Here is a 17,126-nt window from a genome sequence, read left to right as displayed (position 1 = left end):
ATATTAAACTTATGGAAAAACTGTATTATTTATGAGTTTATCACGTTACACGTATACGTAATTCATTTATTATATTTCGATTGGTGTTAGTTGTTATTTGTATTCTGTACTAGTACTGTGTAAAATTAATAACATAGAAAAAAATATAGTGGTGTTAATAATCAAACATTTTGCGAAGCTTTTTTTTAAATTTTGTTAGTGAAAATAAAGGTACTTATTAAAGGTTATTATATATTTTTGTATGTAAATTTATAGATACTTATTTTTAAAAAAATACTTGTGTGTTTAAAAACAAGTTATGACCTGCTTTTAACTACGACTTTTTTTTGTTCAGAATGTCAGATCAAAGACCTCGTGGTCGAGGCCGTGGGCGAGGTGGTGATAAAGGTGGTCAACCACCGCAACAAAGAGGCCCACCTCAATCAGCAGCTGGTGGACCGGCACAACAAAGGGGTCCACCTGCTTCACAAGGAGCATGGGGTGCAGGGCGCCCTCAACAACAATCTGCACCTGCTCCTCAAGGAGCATGGAGTGCGGGGCGCCCACAACAAGGCCCTACGGGTCAAGGTGCCTGGGGTGGAGGTCGACCTCAACAGGCAGTAAGTAAAATTGTCATTATTGTTTTGTTTTATTTTTAATATTGTTATCTTTTTAGCCACAAGGACCTCCTGCACCTGGTGCAAGCTGGGGACCACGGCCTGGTGGTACTGGTGCAGCACCACAACCTAGACCCACAGGCACACAAACCACAGCTGGTAGAGCAACACATCGCCAAGCAGCGGTAGAACGAATTACCGAACAAGTTGGTCGAATGGAAACAGGTAAAAAAACAATATTCATTTCTTTTTAAATATAAATTGATACGATAATAAAAATACTATTTTGATTCCGATTCCTCCATGTCTTGAGTAGAATATTTCTTAGGTTAAATATTCTAAAATTGGTGGACAATGTTTTTTTTACGATTTACGGCGTAAATATTTGATGTAGTGAAAAAAGAAATGGAAAAGTTCTAGATAATTAAAAAATCAACTTTTATATATAACCTTTTTTGGCATACCTCGAAATTTTTGAGCAAAACGCAAAAACCAAGTTTTTAAATTTTTATTCCGCCAAAAAATCCAAATCTTATCTTTTTTGGTATGGTTGCAGCTATTGATGTTTCCGCTACCTAGAATTTTTTTCAAGTCACTTAAATGGTTTTTTTTTTACTGTAGACAACTTTTCCCATGCTAATTTTTTTTCCGTAAAGACTGCAAATTTCATACAACAAAATAAAAACATACTACATCAACAAAAAATTTCGTTTAGTTTGCAAAAACTGAATCAATAGTTTTAATCATACCAAAAGGCATCAGGTTTAGATTTTTTTGGGAATTAAAGAAAAATTATAACAAAAAAATCGGTTTTTGCGTTTTTCTCAGAAATTTCGAGATTATGTTAAAATTGTTACATGAGCCACATAACGACCCACACACTTTTTCAAAAACCGACTGGTTGCAAACAAGTTTGTAACTGATTTACAACATAAATCTCAGCCGTGGGTGTAGTTGCGAGCAATAGTTTACTTTTTATTGACCCTAATAATTTTTTCAAGATCATTACCTAATACAGCTCTTAACCACACAACTTATAATCATTTTTGAATACGTTGAATTGTTTATATTCTGCTTCAGGATCTGCAAGAGGAAGTGGTGAACCCGACGCAGGAACAATGGGTTCTGGGCGTGGTGCTACCCGAGGACGTCGTAACGTCGCTGTTGATATACTAAGAACTCGCCCTATCTCTGTAACAACAAAATCAGGTAAAATATAGAAATCTTTTTAAAAAATTAATATTTATTAATGTAAATAATAACTTATAGGTTCAACGGGCGAAGCAATCCGCTTACAAACTAACTACTATGAATTATTAAGTACGCCAGATTGGAAGTTATTTGAATATTCAGTAACTTTTGATCCCAGTGAAGATAGACTAGATTTTCGTCGAAAAATGATGCGTGTCCATGAAAAAACATTAGGCGGGGGCGGGTAAGAAACATATTTTAAATTAATACTACCACTGATAATTCAAAAAACGGACCATTTGAAAAATTCATTTTTTTTTTTTAATCAGATCGAAATCATCTACAGGAGTATTTAACCATAATTCTAGTTTTGGAAATTAGTTTCCTTTTTGTTTTTTACATCTCACAGTGTTTCGTCTAATGCAAGCTAGCGGGACAAAATTATTTTTTGACTTATTTTTATTGTATATGTATTTTCCAGGTATATTGTGCTATTTTAAGAAAGAAAAAACATAATTTGTACACATTAATGTATGTAGACCGTAGATCGGTATTGATATCACAATTTCGCACGTTTCATCATCATTCCCGGGGTGAAATGTAGGTAAAGACGTTGTAATTAGCGGTATATACCTACATACGTACCTTACTTACTACCTACTTTAGGTAGAATTTATCATTTATGCTTCCTTCAGGTAGATTTTAACAATAAAAAAAAAGAAAACATATGAATTGTCAAAAACTATATTTGATTCGGTTTCAATATTTTTTCAAATTTTTATGTATTAAATTAACTAAAATATGGTAAGAATAAAATAAATAAGCTAAAGTACTAAGAAATTATTTAGAAATATAAAAAAACTTAAAAATATGTAGGTTGGTTGCTAGAAATATAAATCTTAAAACGAGTAACATATACTATATTAAAAAAATATATAATACTACATTAAAAATAAAAAAATAAATATATATTAAAAAAAGTTAATCAAGAAAAAATGTAAAGTTAATGGTCGTCATCAGATTCTTCGACATTACTATCCCATTCTGTAGAGTCTGACAACAAATAATCCTCCTCATTAATTTCGCGTACTAATGACGTGGATTTTGATGAAATTGAAGGTAGGACAATTAACTGCAGAATCTCCGCTGGCAAAGAAGTATAATTCTTCCGTGGTAACTCTCTAAATGCGTTTATTACAGGATCGGAAGTAATCAGAAGCATTCTCAATAGATCTGTATTGGTAGCAACACGTGACCTCTTTCTGGAGTGTTGCTCACGGAATCTACGGCAATCTTTATTTCTTACTTCCTGGGCTTCCTCGGATAGCTGCTCAATTGGAAGAAGGCAAGATTAATGACTTCTGTACTGTGTATAAGATTTCGTCTGTAGCGTTGCTGTTCTCGAATCTCTGCTTATATATACTGTGTCCCGAACTACCATCACAGTCCCATTTGCTTATCAAAATGTAGGATGAACGATGTAACACACTTCTAATAACTTCCGACTGAGCTGCAACTTAGCTCATTTGCAGATCGAGTTTCCAACAGATCTACTACTCTTCGTCTCTTTGTTTTCATTGATAAGTCATCAAATGACTTTTTTGGTCGGCCTATATTCTGACCTCCTGAGGTTGTTGAAGATGTTGAAGGGCACGGCTGGTTTACACATACAGTTAATTCCATACCGCACCCATCCAACCAGTTTTTATGTTTCATTAAAAATATTTACCTATTGCATTTTGATGATGCCCACTTTTCACTAAATTTCGCGTAAAAACTTGAGATTTTCGTCTTGAGTTTTCTTGTAGATTCTTCAGACATTTTATTCAGGCTATGTTTATTACATAAAACATCAAAAATGCGATGAATTCTTTCACTTTTGTCATATTTTAGCCATTCTTCGAAAAAATCGATTTCGTCATAGTTACGACTCGCTCTGAAAAAAGGACAATATTTTTACTTGCGGGCGTTTTCGGGCTTTAAAATATATATGAATCTTTTCTTAAATGTTTGAAGTATAATATACAGAAAAATCTAGCTGGATACATTTGGATACAAAAAGTTGCAACCCTTTAAAGTTTAAATTTCGCAAAAAATATTAAGTATTTCCATGATATTAATCTAAGCCATGGTACACGAAAAATGTGAGTGATTTAATTTTTAAAAAAACATAAAAATAGAGTACATACCTTCAACTAAATGATCCATCACGAAAATCACTTTCCACTATACCACAAATTTTAATATATGCTATCGAAAGTGTGAACAAAATTCAACTGATTTGCAAATGCAACACTACCTTTGTTATCACTGTACTTTGAACACAAACACCTACCTGGGTGGAATGTTTACCCCAATGGTATCTTCGAATTTGGTACCTACAAAGGGTTGTTAACATAATGTTCTAATCATTTTTTTGAAATTGCGTTATGACTTTTGTCCCGCTAGCTCCATTTAAACGACACACTGCATCTTGATGATTAATTCGAAAATAATTGAATACCTTACATAAAATTAATGAATTTCTTATTTTTAGATATATATTTACGGGCGGTAATTTATATACAACACACCGATTAGGGAAAGATATACTCGAAGTATTTTCCGACCATCCAGTAGAAGAAAAACCTATTCGTATAACTTTAAAGTTATCTCAAGAACTACCGCCGACAAGTCATCAGTATCTCCAACTATTTAACAGCCTCATCAGAAATTGTTTAAGATTTTTAAAATTGCAACTTGTAGGTCGAAATTATTTCGATGCTAAGGCCAGTGTAAGTAATATGCGTAGATCGTTAATGTATTTCAGTGACTTTAACTTAACAATCAAAATTTTTCAAATAAATTTTGATATTTTGAAAATTCGTTTATTTAAAAATTTCAATTTTGAATTTTTTTTATTACAAATTAGAAGTTACTGGACTAATAGGAAAATCATTGATAACGTCAGATAGTCAATATGACGAGTCCTATGCAGGCTTAAATCTAAAAAACAGAGCGAAATTTTTTGGAAAAAATAAAACATTAAAAAAGATTGGTCTGTGAATGGCCCTGTAATCTTAGTTCTATTTTAATCATTCGGTTGACGCATAGTAAAATGATTTTCCCAATAAGAAATAAACTTAAATATTATTTTTTGGTATATTTACAGGTTGACATTCGTGACCATCGAATGGAACTTTGGCCGGGATACGTTACCTCTATTCGTCAACATGAGACGACAATTTTAATGTGCTCAGAAATTACGCATAAAGTAATGCGTCGTGATACCGTTTTAGATTTCCTTAAAGAGTGTTATCATCGTGATGCCAAAGAAGCTCGACAACTTTTTGAGAAAGGTATTATTGGGGCTGTTGTTCTTACGGACTACAATAATCGAACTTACCGAATAGATGACGTCGATTGGGAGAATTCCCCATCAAGTACATTCAAATTACGTACTAATGAGGAAATTTCATATGCTGAATACTTCAAAAAGGTAATAATAAAAATTCGTGAATTATTTTCTTGATCGTCCTAAATTCACATTAACAATTTTTATTTAAATTTTGTGTTAAACAGAAATATCAAAAAAATATCGTAGATATGCGTCAACCCATGTTAATATCCAAAGCAAAGCCGAGAGAAATTCGTATGAACATGGCTGATCTCATTTATTTAGTTCCCGAACTATGTCGAATGACAGGACTTACTGATTCACAACGTGCTAATTTCACTTTGATGCGAACTTTGTCGGAATATACACGTGTCGCTCCAGACAATCGTATACAAAAATTACAAGAATTTTCACAAAGACTGTTAAAAAACAGCGATATTACAAATTTATTTCGACAATGGGACCTAAAGCTATCCAATGCATTGGTTGAAGTAGCTGGTCGAGTTCTTCCACCGGAAACAATTTGCGCAGGAAATCAAGTCAAGTAAGTTATTGGTCTATGAAGTATTTCTAAGTAGATGAGTAAATTGCAGTTTGACTATAATTTTATTCCATAAAAATATACAATAATAAAATCTGAAATAATTTGCAGACATCAATAGATTAGGTTAGTTCTCGTTTTTGTGTGACGTATTAGTTCCACGATTTAATAAACGTTTATATTAAATGTAAAGTTGCTTCAATGCAGATTTAGAACAGCAATATTCCTGTCAAAGCACGATGAAAATTTGCTCCATTTTGCAGGAATCATATTTTTCGAAAAAAAATGGTAGCGACAAAATCGTGGAAGTAAATAAAAATATTTATTTTCCCAATGATTTTAAATTCAATTTATGTGCAATTGATTAGAAGACGCTTGTTAAAAATAAAAAAAAGAAAGTAATAGTAGGGCAAAATTTCTAATTTCAGTAGAATGACCTAAAATTTGTTGGCAATGTATAAGAGTGTAGAATAGGGTATTCTACTATTTTTGAAAAAGTACTTCAAAATGTTGATTTTGCTAATAAAAAGTCACCAAAAATTTATTTCGGAAAAATACACACGCTTTCTTGCCAAAAACTTAAATTAAATTTTAAACCTTTTTTAAACTGTAAAAAACGCGGGCATCCAATTTGATGACGTAATATCACTATACGAAATAACACAAATAAGTTTGAAAGATATATTCATAGACATCTAATTATAATAAATATAAATATTTATTATCGTATATATTATACTCAGCCGTCTACACTGAACTAACTGATGGTCTATGACTCATATGGCTATGACATCACAGCAGGGCTTACCCGCGTTTTAGGTCACGTGATATACAGTTTAAAAATTACGATTTTTAATTTTAATATTTTAAAAGAATAATGTGCTTTTATGGCTCGAAATCAGAATATTTAAGTATATTTTTACATAAAATTTAACTTTTTTCAAATTTCATGATTTATTTTTGACTAACGATAATACCCTATTGATTTTTTAGTATTTATCCTTGTTTATCATTTTCAAATTATTTTGCAGGTTTTCTGCGGGTCCAAATGCAGATTTTACTAAAGAATTACGTGCGAATCCAATGCATATAATTGCTCCTGTTAATCAGTGGATTTGTGTCTGTCCAAGTATGCTTAAAAATGAAGCCTTCAATTTTGTTAAAATGATTGTCAGAGCCTCCGCTGGTATGAGTTTTAACATACCAACTCCTAAATTACATGAAATACAAAACGATTCGGTACCTAATTACTTGGAAGCTTTAGAACAAGCAATTAATAACCATAAGCCTCAAATGCTCCTTTGCATTGTTACAAACAATAAATTGGATCGATACTCAGCGATTAAAAAGAAATGTTGTGTAGATCGTCCTGTTCCAACTCAAGTTATTGTAGCCAAAACATTGAGAAATAAAGGTGCCATGTCGATTGCCACCAAAGTGGCAATTCAAATTAACTGCAAATTGGGTGGAGCAGCTTGGGGAGCTGAAAATCCCCTTGGGGTATGTATAAATTAAAGCAGCAGTTCTATCAATAATTTAGTTGGTGGAACTAAGCCAAACCAAATCATACATACTGGAAAACATTATTATTTAAATTTTTTAGGGGCTTATGGTGGTAGGTTTTGATGTCTATCACGATACTATGAATAAAGATAGAAGTTTTGGAGCGATGGTCGCGTCAATGAATCGATCCTGTTCACAGTACTACAGTACCTGTACACCACATACACAAGGAACGGAACTAAGCAATGATTTCGCATTAAACATGGAAAGTAAGTGTTAAGAATAAAACTACATAACAGGGTTCTAACGAGGAATAAATTGATAACACCTCTGTATATACCAAAATTAATGGAAATGATGAAGAAAATTTTCAAACAGTAACTTTTGTTTTTAAGGAATAATTTTCCATATATATTGCGTTAACTTTACATTAGTCTATCGAAATAAATGTAAAAACCCCGCAGTAAGGATACTTTATACCTCTAGAATTTTTTTTTTTGGAGTCCAAGGTTGTTGTTTTATTATGAGCCGAGCATAGTGTTAGAAAATCTAAATTTTTTGTACGCTTATTAAGGATATTGTAAAACAATTAATTATTCTTTCTCTAACCTATTTTGAATGAGTTGGCCTTGAACTGATTTCCGAATTTCTTCTCTTCAATAATTATAGTTTGGAACATTAAACTTATTTTCGATTTATTTGCTTGTGTCAAATTATATAAAAGCCCTGGGTAAATTAAGATTAAAGCTCTACAGAGTCAAAAAATTCATTGATTTCTGATTGGATTAAAGGATTTATCAATAAACTTACAGTCTAACGCTGATGTCAAAAAAGGCACCCATCGAACTTCAAAATATAAAATGAAAAACTGTTCTGGTAGACAATTTGTTATTTTTTTTATGAAAATACCTCCTTAAACTTTTTTTTAAAAATAAAGTTTAAGATATCTTGTCTGGATGAGGATTTTTGTTAATAAATTTTCAGACTTTATTTTGAATGCGTAGAAAATAAAGCTTAAAAAATAAAATATGTCGTAGTAAAAAAACAACCTCTTTAAATTTACGCAAGTTGTAGTAAATTAACAGATTTTTACTTAAGTATGGCGTGCGTAACATGTTTTTCAGCCACTTTCACTTTATAATTTTAAGGTTTTCGATAGAATGCCAAAAATGAAAATCATTTTGATCAATTCGCATATCACCTTCAATAAATAAATAGTTTAGTTAGTGAAAAAAATGTCAAATGAATAGTCATAAAAACAGTCTTTCAACCATAATTAAAAACAATTAAGGTTTTTATTATACTACCATTTGCCCATCAAGGCGCTACAGATATCTCTGAAAATAAATTTTAATTCGCCAGTTTTATAAATAACAAGTGAAAACAAACAATTGACTGAGTTAATTGTTGAAATAGCCTGTATAAAAAGTGTTGAATGTCAGTGCTTGCATTATTTTTATAAATTAGAAGAGTTAAAAAAACCAACAAAATTATGTCGAAAATATTTACTAGAATTTTTTGTTTTTTCGATAATGTTTCAATTTTTAACTCCCTATCATTTTTATTTTTCACTTTTAAATTTTTGTTTTATCTCTATCGGTTTACAAGATGGGTACTACGGTCTCAAGATCCAATTGACCTATGTTTCTCTTTAACGAATTCAACCTCATTTTTTTGTCCTGAGTACATTAAAATAATACATACATAAAATTTCAGCTTGATATCTCCCCTTGTTTTTGAGTTATCGTGCTCATAGACGGACAGACAACCGGAAATGAACTAACTAGGATATTTTATGAACACCAAAATTTTGTTTGTAGCATCAATACTTTTAAGCGTTAAAAACTTCGGACTAAACTTAGTATACCTTGATATATATTTCATATTTACAAAGTATAAAGATTCATCGATGGAACGAATCTTCATGTCCTTCATTGTGTAGTTAACTAATACCGTTGAAAAATAAGTCCCCAAGCGAGTGCCTCTGTAACCAATTAAGTGTTTCATCACGAAATGTTGAAATTATCAATTTATCGAATCTGTATTTTTTCTTAAAATTTATTCAAAATATCTTACAACATTAATTAAAACAATAAATTTTGAATTTCTTTTCAGGGGCAGTAATGAAGTATAACGAAATTAATAAAAAATTGCCTGACCGTATATTGATTTACCGCGATGGCGTTGGTGATGGCCAAATTCCATTCGTATATGAACACGAGTTAACATTAATTAAACAAACTCTTAGTAAAATTTACGGTGAAAACCCTGTAAGAATGGCATTTATAATTGTGAGTAAGAGAATCAACACGCGATTTTTCTACACACCACCAAACAAAAATCCAGAAAATCCACCACCAGGAACGGTGGTAGATAATGTTATCACTTTACCTGAAAGGTTAGTTACATTTTTAATTAATAATTTTTATCAGAAGTGTTTAAGGTGAAACCTGTTCCTTAATCAAATTGATCAGATCTCATGTTTTGAATTTTTTTTATTGGTCTAACTTTTTTCAACACTTCTAGGTAGTTTTTAGGGTTGATTAATTCGAATCAGGTCATAAAAGGGGGATGGAGAAGGGTCCTAAAATAATTTAAGTGGCTTTTCCTAATTTTAATTATGGAAAAAGTGAGCCGTGTTAGATGAAATTGGGTCATTATCATAAATATTAGAAAGTAGTCCAAAATTACCCCTACAAGGGGTTCATCTGAACGGAAAAAAATTAGAAGTCTGTGAGATGTAAACGGGGGTCCACGACAGTCGATCTCATTTAAGCAGGTTGCGACTTTAATTTTCACTTTTCAATAATGGAATAACTCACACACAAAGATAGTTTTTACCTGAAAACATAACAGACCGACGACGATTAATTCTAAATTGTACAATTGTAACCTTTTTAAATGAACTTATTTTCGCAATTTCATAATATTAGTGGTGAATGAATATATATCTCATAAAATTGTATATGTTAGTAGGATATTCAATTGGTAGTCGCAAGAAACTTTGAACTTGTTGGACTTTCATTAACTCGTTTAATTTATTAATGAATAAACAGTAATATCAGGATCAAACTCTCATTAAGAAAACTTTGATTACATTAGTATTTAATTTTTTTTTCTTTTACACCTGACCACAGTTAGAAATGAGTCAAAACACGTTTGAAGTGGACGAATTTTCAAAAATTCAATATTAGCTAACCAGAGGGTCCATTTACAACCGAGAAACATGGCAAGTGGTCCACAAGACAAAAATGTTGGGGGACCTCTATTCCAAACGAATGTTGTCCGTCGATTGACACTCCGAAAATTGAAATTTTCAGAATGTTGGCTGACAGACATATTCCGTTCTTTCAAAGATCTGTCACACGCATTTGGTAATTTTTTTGTACGTAAAATGCTGAAATGTTTTATCTCGCATGAGTAAAATAAAAATTATAAATTTTTCATTTTATGCATAATTCAAAATTTTGAATCCACGACGGTTTTATTTGACTTGAAAGCGTGTAACAACCTTTGTAGCAACTTTAAATAAAATTTTAATGAATTCTATTTTTATTAATTCTTAGATATGACTTCTTTATTGTATCACAATCCGTGAAGCAAGGAACAGTTTCACCAACATCATACAATGTGATCAATGATACGAGTGGATTAGATCCAGATAAAATTCAACGTTTGACATACAAACTGTGCCACATGTACTTTAATTGGAGTGGAACTGTACGAGTGCCGGCTCCATGCCAATACGCCCATAAATTGGCCTTTTTGGCTGGATCTTCGTTACACAGATCACCAAGTCCACAATTGGCAACAACTTTATATTATCTTTAAATTTTGTTTTTTCTACTGAATTATTTGACTTGGCTTATCTGCTAAATTTTTGTAAACTTTGAATTTTCCTTGATTTTTAATCATTTACAATTAATTTAGTTAAGAATTAAGTTTGTTTTGATATGATTTAGATTTCTTTTTCGTAAATAATCAGTAGTGTTGTGGACTATTCGGGGCTAACGAATTATTAGAAGTCTCTAAAAATGCATCAGTCTTAAATATATCAAGTTAAAATGGAATTTTATGAATTAATAGTAAGAGACGGTATAAGGTGGAACTTCACCCATCTGATAATCAGGTGAGACATATTTCGTATTTTTTTATTTATTAATTTAAACACTTCTATCATATAATTTTTTTTTATCGAAAAGTGTTGATGGCTATTTTTAATTAAATTAATTTAAATTTTTTTCCATGAACGGTTTTTTCAGGCAAATATAAATTATACTATACTTTATTAATTATACTAAAAATTATACTTTCATTTTCATAATTAAATTATCTTTCTTCTAATACGAATTTTGATATCTATGATATTCTAATACCAATTTTGATAAGTGTAGTTACCTATATTGACTTAACTGTTCATATAATATGAACAGATCTACACTGATCTAATAATCAATTGAAACTAGTGTCAAAAGAATGATAATTAAATTACGAAAATAATGGTATATGCCTGCCTGAAAAAACCATTCATGGAATAAATTGATTAAAATTAATTTAATTAAACATAGACACATGAACACTTCGATAAAAAAACTATGATAGAGTGATCAAAAATCAATAAAATTTGATACAAAATATGTCCATCTCATCAGATGGATAAAGTGTTAAACCTTATACCGTCTCTCGAACTGTAACAAAAGGTTTTTTCATGGCAGAAATCGTGATTAATTAATCAATTCACACTTTTTGGATTATTTATTGAAAAGCTATGATTCTATCATAAATATCAATATGTAAGAATATTTTCCACATTAGGGTTTTCAAATTTTTCGACATGAATCAATAAAATTCCATAAGTTGGCAACACTACATAGAATTTTGTAATTTTTCGTTAAATAATTAATTTGCTTCATTCCCTTTACACTAATAAAAACATTTGTGATCATATTAATTTAAGAAAATAAAGAAACAGAAGAAGTGCTGGAAAAGTAAGAAAATGCATTTCCAAAGATTTTTTTATAATCATCAAAAAAATACTTAATATTTTTTAGAATAAAATATATTTTTATAATACTACCTCAAATTTTAAAATTAGGCAAAAAAGAATTTTTGCGATCTGGAATATTGTTAATTTTTTTTGTTAAAAAGTCTATTCAACGAATTTAGTATTATGTTATTTTGAATCTCTTTATATTTGAATCAGTGGCATAACAATACTTGGCAGAAAGGTGGTTTATAGACCTAAAATTTTATGTTTGTTAAAAATCAACAAAATCCATAAAAATAATCGTATCTGTCAGAAGTTGTATGGCGTTCAAGAATTTTTTTACTCTAAAAAAAATGATATAAAAAATAAAAAAATTTGAAAAAAAAAAAAATTATTCATCGTACCATATATTTGTTTTCCACCGATTTGATTAAATATTTTCTTTTTTGTAATAGAATGAAGAATTGAATTTTTTGAAAATATTTGACTAGGTTTAGAATCAATCGCTTAATTTTTTTTGAATCAATTTTTTTTTTTTTAGATATGATTTGGGATAATTCTAAGTATTTTATAAACAAATACTATTTTTTTTAAATGTGTAGAATTGTTTCAAATCATACTAAGAGATTTATTAATGTTAAGGATATAAACAAAAATTATAAAAACAAAAATGTTTATTTTTTTTATAAATTTTTTAAAATAATCAAGTTGTTTTATTTATATTGCAAAACCGAGGAGAAAATGAGAATTTATCCATGGCAGTGGGAAATTACACAACCTTAAACTGATGTTTCGACTTCTGTCACACTTGAATTAGAAACAACTAATATTTACAAAGACAAGGAACATCTTAAAAATTCTTAACTTTGTCGAGTGTTTTTAGAAGATATAAGAGAAGACCACTAAAGTTTTTTTATTTAAGATATATTTTATAAGAAATAAATTATCAGCTTTTCACCACATTTTAAAGAATCATCGTTAAAAATTATAAAATTTATCGTATCGAAGGACTTTATCGTAATACGAATAGATTCAGCAAAGGATGTTTTCAGTTCAGAATCAATCTTTCCTCGATCAAGTAGAAAATGTACCAACCTAACATAACATATTTGTTTTTTTTTTATTTATACTGAAATATCGCAATTTCACTTTGAAACACTTCAATAACAACTATCTGTCCTACAGACATAATATTTGAACGAAAGGTTATTCAAAAAGTGTCAGCTGAATGTTAAGAAAAAAATTATATCAAATTTTTAGAAAAAAGCAGCGGAAAATACGAGGAAAAAACTTCAATCCCTACTTTCTAGGCGAAATTATGCGATAAATTTTTTAATAGACAATAAATCGCAAAATGTTTTATGACGATATGTTGTAAAAAAATTTAATTGACAAAATCATTTATCTGATTACTCTCTTAGTTAAAACTAGTAGGGAACACCCTGAAATTCAAGATAATGAAACTTCATATGGATAATTAAAGAATACTTTATATTTATTGGAAATAATAAATCGTTAATTACGACATAACTTGTCTACATTGATTACATTTACAACAGAAAATGGCAACGAAGATAAAAAGAACGGAATTTTAAGAAAAAAGGAGAATATATGAAAAAAGAAAACATAGTGAGGTTAAAGCAAGTTCATGATACAATAGATTACAAATAGAACTCTAAAATATAAATTTAGTACATAAATATTCATCATAAACAAGTGAAAACAAACAATTGACTGAGTTAATTGTTGAAATACCATGCATAAATAGTGTTTATTACTCTATCACATTGCACATACATACACAATTTACGCCTAATTTGCGCCCTCACGGGTAAACAGTGATGTTTACGAAAAAGTAGGCCATAGGCCAAGACCCCATTGACCTATGTTGCTTATTTACGAACTCGACCTCACTTTTTACGTCCTGAGTACGCTGTAAAAATTTCAGCTTGATATTTTTTTTCGTTTTTGAGTTATCGTGCCCACAGACGGACGGACGGACAACCGGAAATGGACTAATTTTATTAACACCTATACCAAATTTTGTTGGTAGCATCAATATTTTTAAGCGTTACAAACTTGGGATTAAACTTAGTATACCTTGCATATTACATATATGCATGGTATAATAACAAATTTCAAATATTGTGTTCAAACTACTAAAAATCTATATAAAAATATAGGAACCATTTTTTTGAATGTGGTAATCATGGAGGTTATAAAGAAGGAGAACGATCGCTACGCACTAAAGCATTAGCGCGTCTGTCCCTGAAAATTTGTAGAATTTATAGTTCATTTTTCAGCCACCAGTCGCGCTGTCGTTGGTAAGTAGTATCTGCGAAGTTGCTGTTTATGAGTACAAGTAGATGAAGTTAGTACCATTCAAATTTATAAAGTAGTATTGATAAATTTATAAAGTAGAATAGATAATTTATAATTTATTCATTAGTAAATAATAATAATAATTTCATTATTTGCTTTTTTTCTTTTGAATGATATTATATACGCGTATATTAAACGTTGATAGATCATTTGAAATTGGCGCACAACAGCCCGCTTTTAATGAGACAACTTAGCCTTCCCAGCGCCTCACTTATTTTGTCCATATTTTGGGGACAATATTTTCTATAGCGATCGTTCTCTTTCTTTGTAACCTCCATGATGGTAATAAACTGTTAAAAGTTAAACTTTACAAATATTTACGAACAATCTGTGAACGTTAAAGAAAATAATATGTTTCTGTGAAATTATATAAAATATAAAAATTAGTGATCAGGAAATCCAAGCCTTGCCAACAATATTACAAACGCTTCAAATACGGGAGCAAGCAATTCAAAACATTTTAATACATTACAAGGGTAAACTATACATAAGTTAGTACCCCTACAAATACCACTGTAGCAAGTCATAATATTACTTTTGAAGGTAATATCCTTTTGAAAATTTGACCCTAAAGAAGAAGAATTTAATTCATATCTTGAAATATTCGAAAATTTGCTGGCGAGGCTTCTTAGAGGCGTCAAGCGGAAAACCAAAAAGAGTCATATAACTTTAAATCGCAATGAATTTAATTAAAATCCGATAAAAAATAAATTAAACCTGCTGATGTTCCATACAATGAAATTATTATAATATTTTACTCACAGGTAGGCAAGAAAGGATATGGATAAGGTCTCGTTTGCGCCCCAGGATAACGGAAATAAAAAGTCATACGATTTAATATTTTTTTCTTTATATATTCTGATAGGAGATTGTGTGCCTAAAGAAAAAATACATTTTTAGGAAAAACAATTGACTGAGTTAATTGTTAAAATACCATTTTTACCCTGTCATATTACACATACATACATGTTACATATACATAAGTGATATTCCCATATAATACATACTATATAAGTTGCGCCTAATTTGCGCTCTCGCGGGTAAACACTGATTTTTTCGAAAAAATGTTTCAAACAAAAGTTGTTTTATTTTTTTTAATAAGGGACATTTTTTACATTTAAACTTTTGTTCTGTCTCTAACGATTTACAAAATGAGTCCCACGGACCCAAGACCCATTTGAACTATGTTCCCCATTTACGAACTCGACCTCACCTTTTATGTCTCTAGCACGCTTTAAAAATTTCAGCTTGATATCATTTTTCGTTTTTGAGTTATCGAGTTTACAGACGGACAACCGGAAATGGACTAATTAAATGATTCTATGAACACCTGTACCAAAATTTTTTTCGTAGCATCAATATTTTTAAGCGTTACAAACTTTGGACTAAACTTAATATACTATGTATATTTCATATATACATGGTATAAAAACTACTTGTAGGACGCCAAACTTAAGCTCAATGTGTTACATTTTCAGTAACATTTTTTTATTTTACAAGGAGCACTTTTTTATTTTACTTTAGCGGTGTTATGTTACTACACAATATACTAAAAAATTACATTGCTTCCATTCTGCACTCATAGATAAATACAAATAAAATGATTTTGACGAATAAAAAATTGATGCATATAATGAATGTATAAAATAAAGGACCCCAAATGATTAGATAGAAAAACGGTTTTCTGTGAAACTTTTTCAAAATGTCCCCAAAATATTCTTTAGATCGTTCTGATCAAAAGCTCTAAAGGCGACCAGAGCTCGATCTGCATGCATAACTAAATCGTCTCTCCATCGAGGAACCAGTATCATGTAAAGTCAGAGATCATCAGACAAGGGTGCCATATGACCTTCCTATCTCCAATTTAGGTATTTAATGGTGAAGTGATTGTTGAAATGTCTTGTTTCTAACTCTTTTCGTAAAAAGAATTAGACAGTCTTTAGTGTATAATTTATCCTCTCCTATAGGATCAATACAAAAAAATCGGGAATATTTCTTCTGACAAGGGAAAAAAAATTTCATAAATAAAAGCATGTTTACAAATATGAAATATTTTATTGATAATCATACTTTTTAAAGACAATAAATTATAATCGAATGAGCAACAAAATGAAAACAATAAATATTATAATTAAATAAAATAAAAGGTGCTTCAAAATTCTTAATTAAACATATTACTTTAATCTATAATTAATTAAAAAAATACTCCAATAAACGAAGAGAAAAAAAGACGAAATCTCTAAATTTTGACCTATAGCACCGATTTCGATGAAAATTTGAAATTAAGCTTTGTTCACCCTCTAGATCAAAAGTTATTTGGTGCCTAATGGTTTTTTCCCAGAGGGTAGAAAAGCATGTGTTGAAAATAGTAACCACTTACAACATGTTTTTCTACCCTTTAGAAAGGGGGTTACCAACCACGAGGCAAAAGCATCACTAGGCATCATATATCTTTTGATCTAGAGGGTGAAACATGTTTAATCCCAAATTTTTCTGGCCAATCGGAACTATAGGAAAGAGTTTAAGAGGTTTTAGCCTCGTTTACTAGAG

The 17,126-nt window shown here is 30.2% G+C and overlaps 1 protein-coding gene across 1 annotated transcript; it reads left to right on the top strand.

Annotated features, from left to right (window-relative positions):
• The first annotated feature begins 26 nt into the window (after nt 1-26).
• On the top strand, nt 27-11,328 carry LOC123301535 (piwi-like protein Siwi). The gene is made up of 12 exons (XM_044884311.1): nt 27-210; nt 335-599; nt 656-821; nt 1,677-1,805; nt 1,866-2,031; nt 4,324-4,561; nt 4,939-5,265; nt 5,349-5,707; nt 6,736-7,204; nt 7,308-7,476; nt 9,323-9,605; nt 10,774-11,328. The coding sequence occupies exons 2-12, from the start codon at nt 336-338 to the stop codon at nt 11,036-11,038; spliced, it is 2,835 nt and encodes a 944-aa protein (XP_044740246.1). The 5' UTR covers nt 27-210; nt 335; the 3' UTR covers nt 11,039-11,328.
• Nucleotides 11,329-17,126: the final 5,798 nt, after the last annotated feature.

This window comes from Chrysoperla carnea, chromosome 5, assembly GCF_905475395.1.
Source record: "Chrysoperla carnea chromosome 5, inChrCarn1.1, whole genome shotgun sequence".
Taxonomy (NCBI): Eukaryota; Metazoa; Arthropoda; class Insecta; order Neuroptera; family Chrysopidae; genus Chrysoperla; species Chrysoperla carnea.
The sequence above is the reverse complement of the archived record's forward strand: the minus strand, read 5'-3'. Positions and strand labels throughout refer to the sequence as shown.

Coding starts and splice junctions, on each gene's coding strand:
- LOC123301535 (XM_044884311.1), top strand. CDS start 336: ATGTCAGATCAAAGACCTCGTGGTCGAGGCCGTGGGCGAGGTGGTGAT. Junction 822..1,676: donor AGTTGGTCGAATGGAAACAG/GTAAAAAAACAA, acceptor ATTCTGCTTCAG/GATCTGCAAGAGGAAGTGGT. Junction 1,806..1,865: donor CTCTGTAACAACAAAATCAG/GTAAAATATAGA, acceptor AATAACTTATAG/GTTCAACGGGCGAAGCAATC.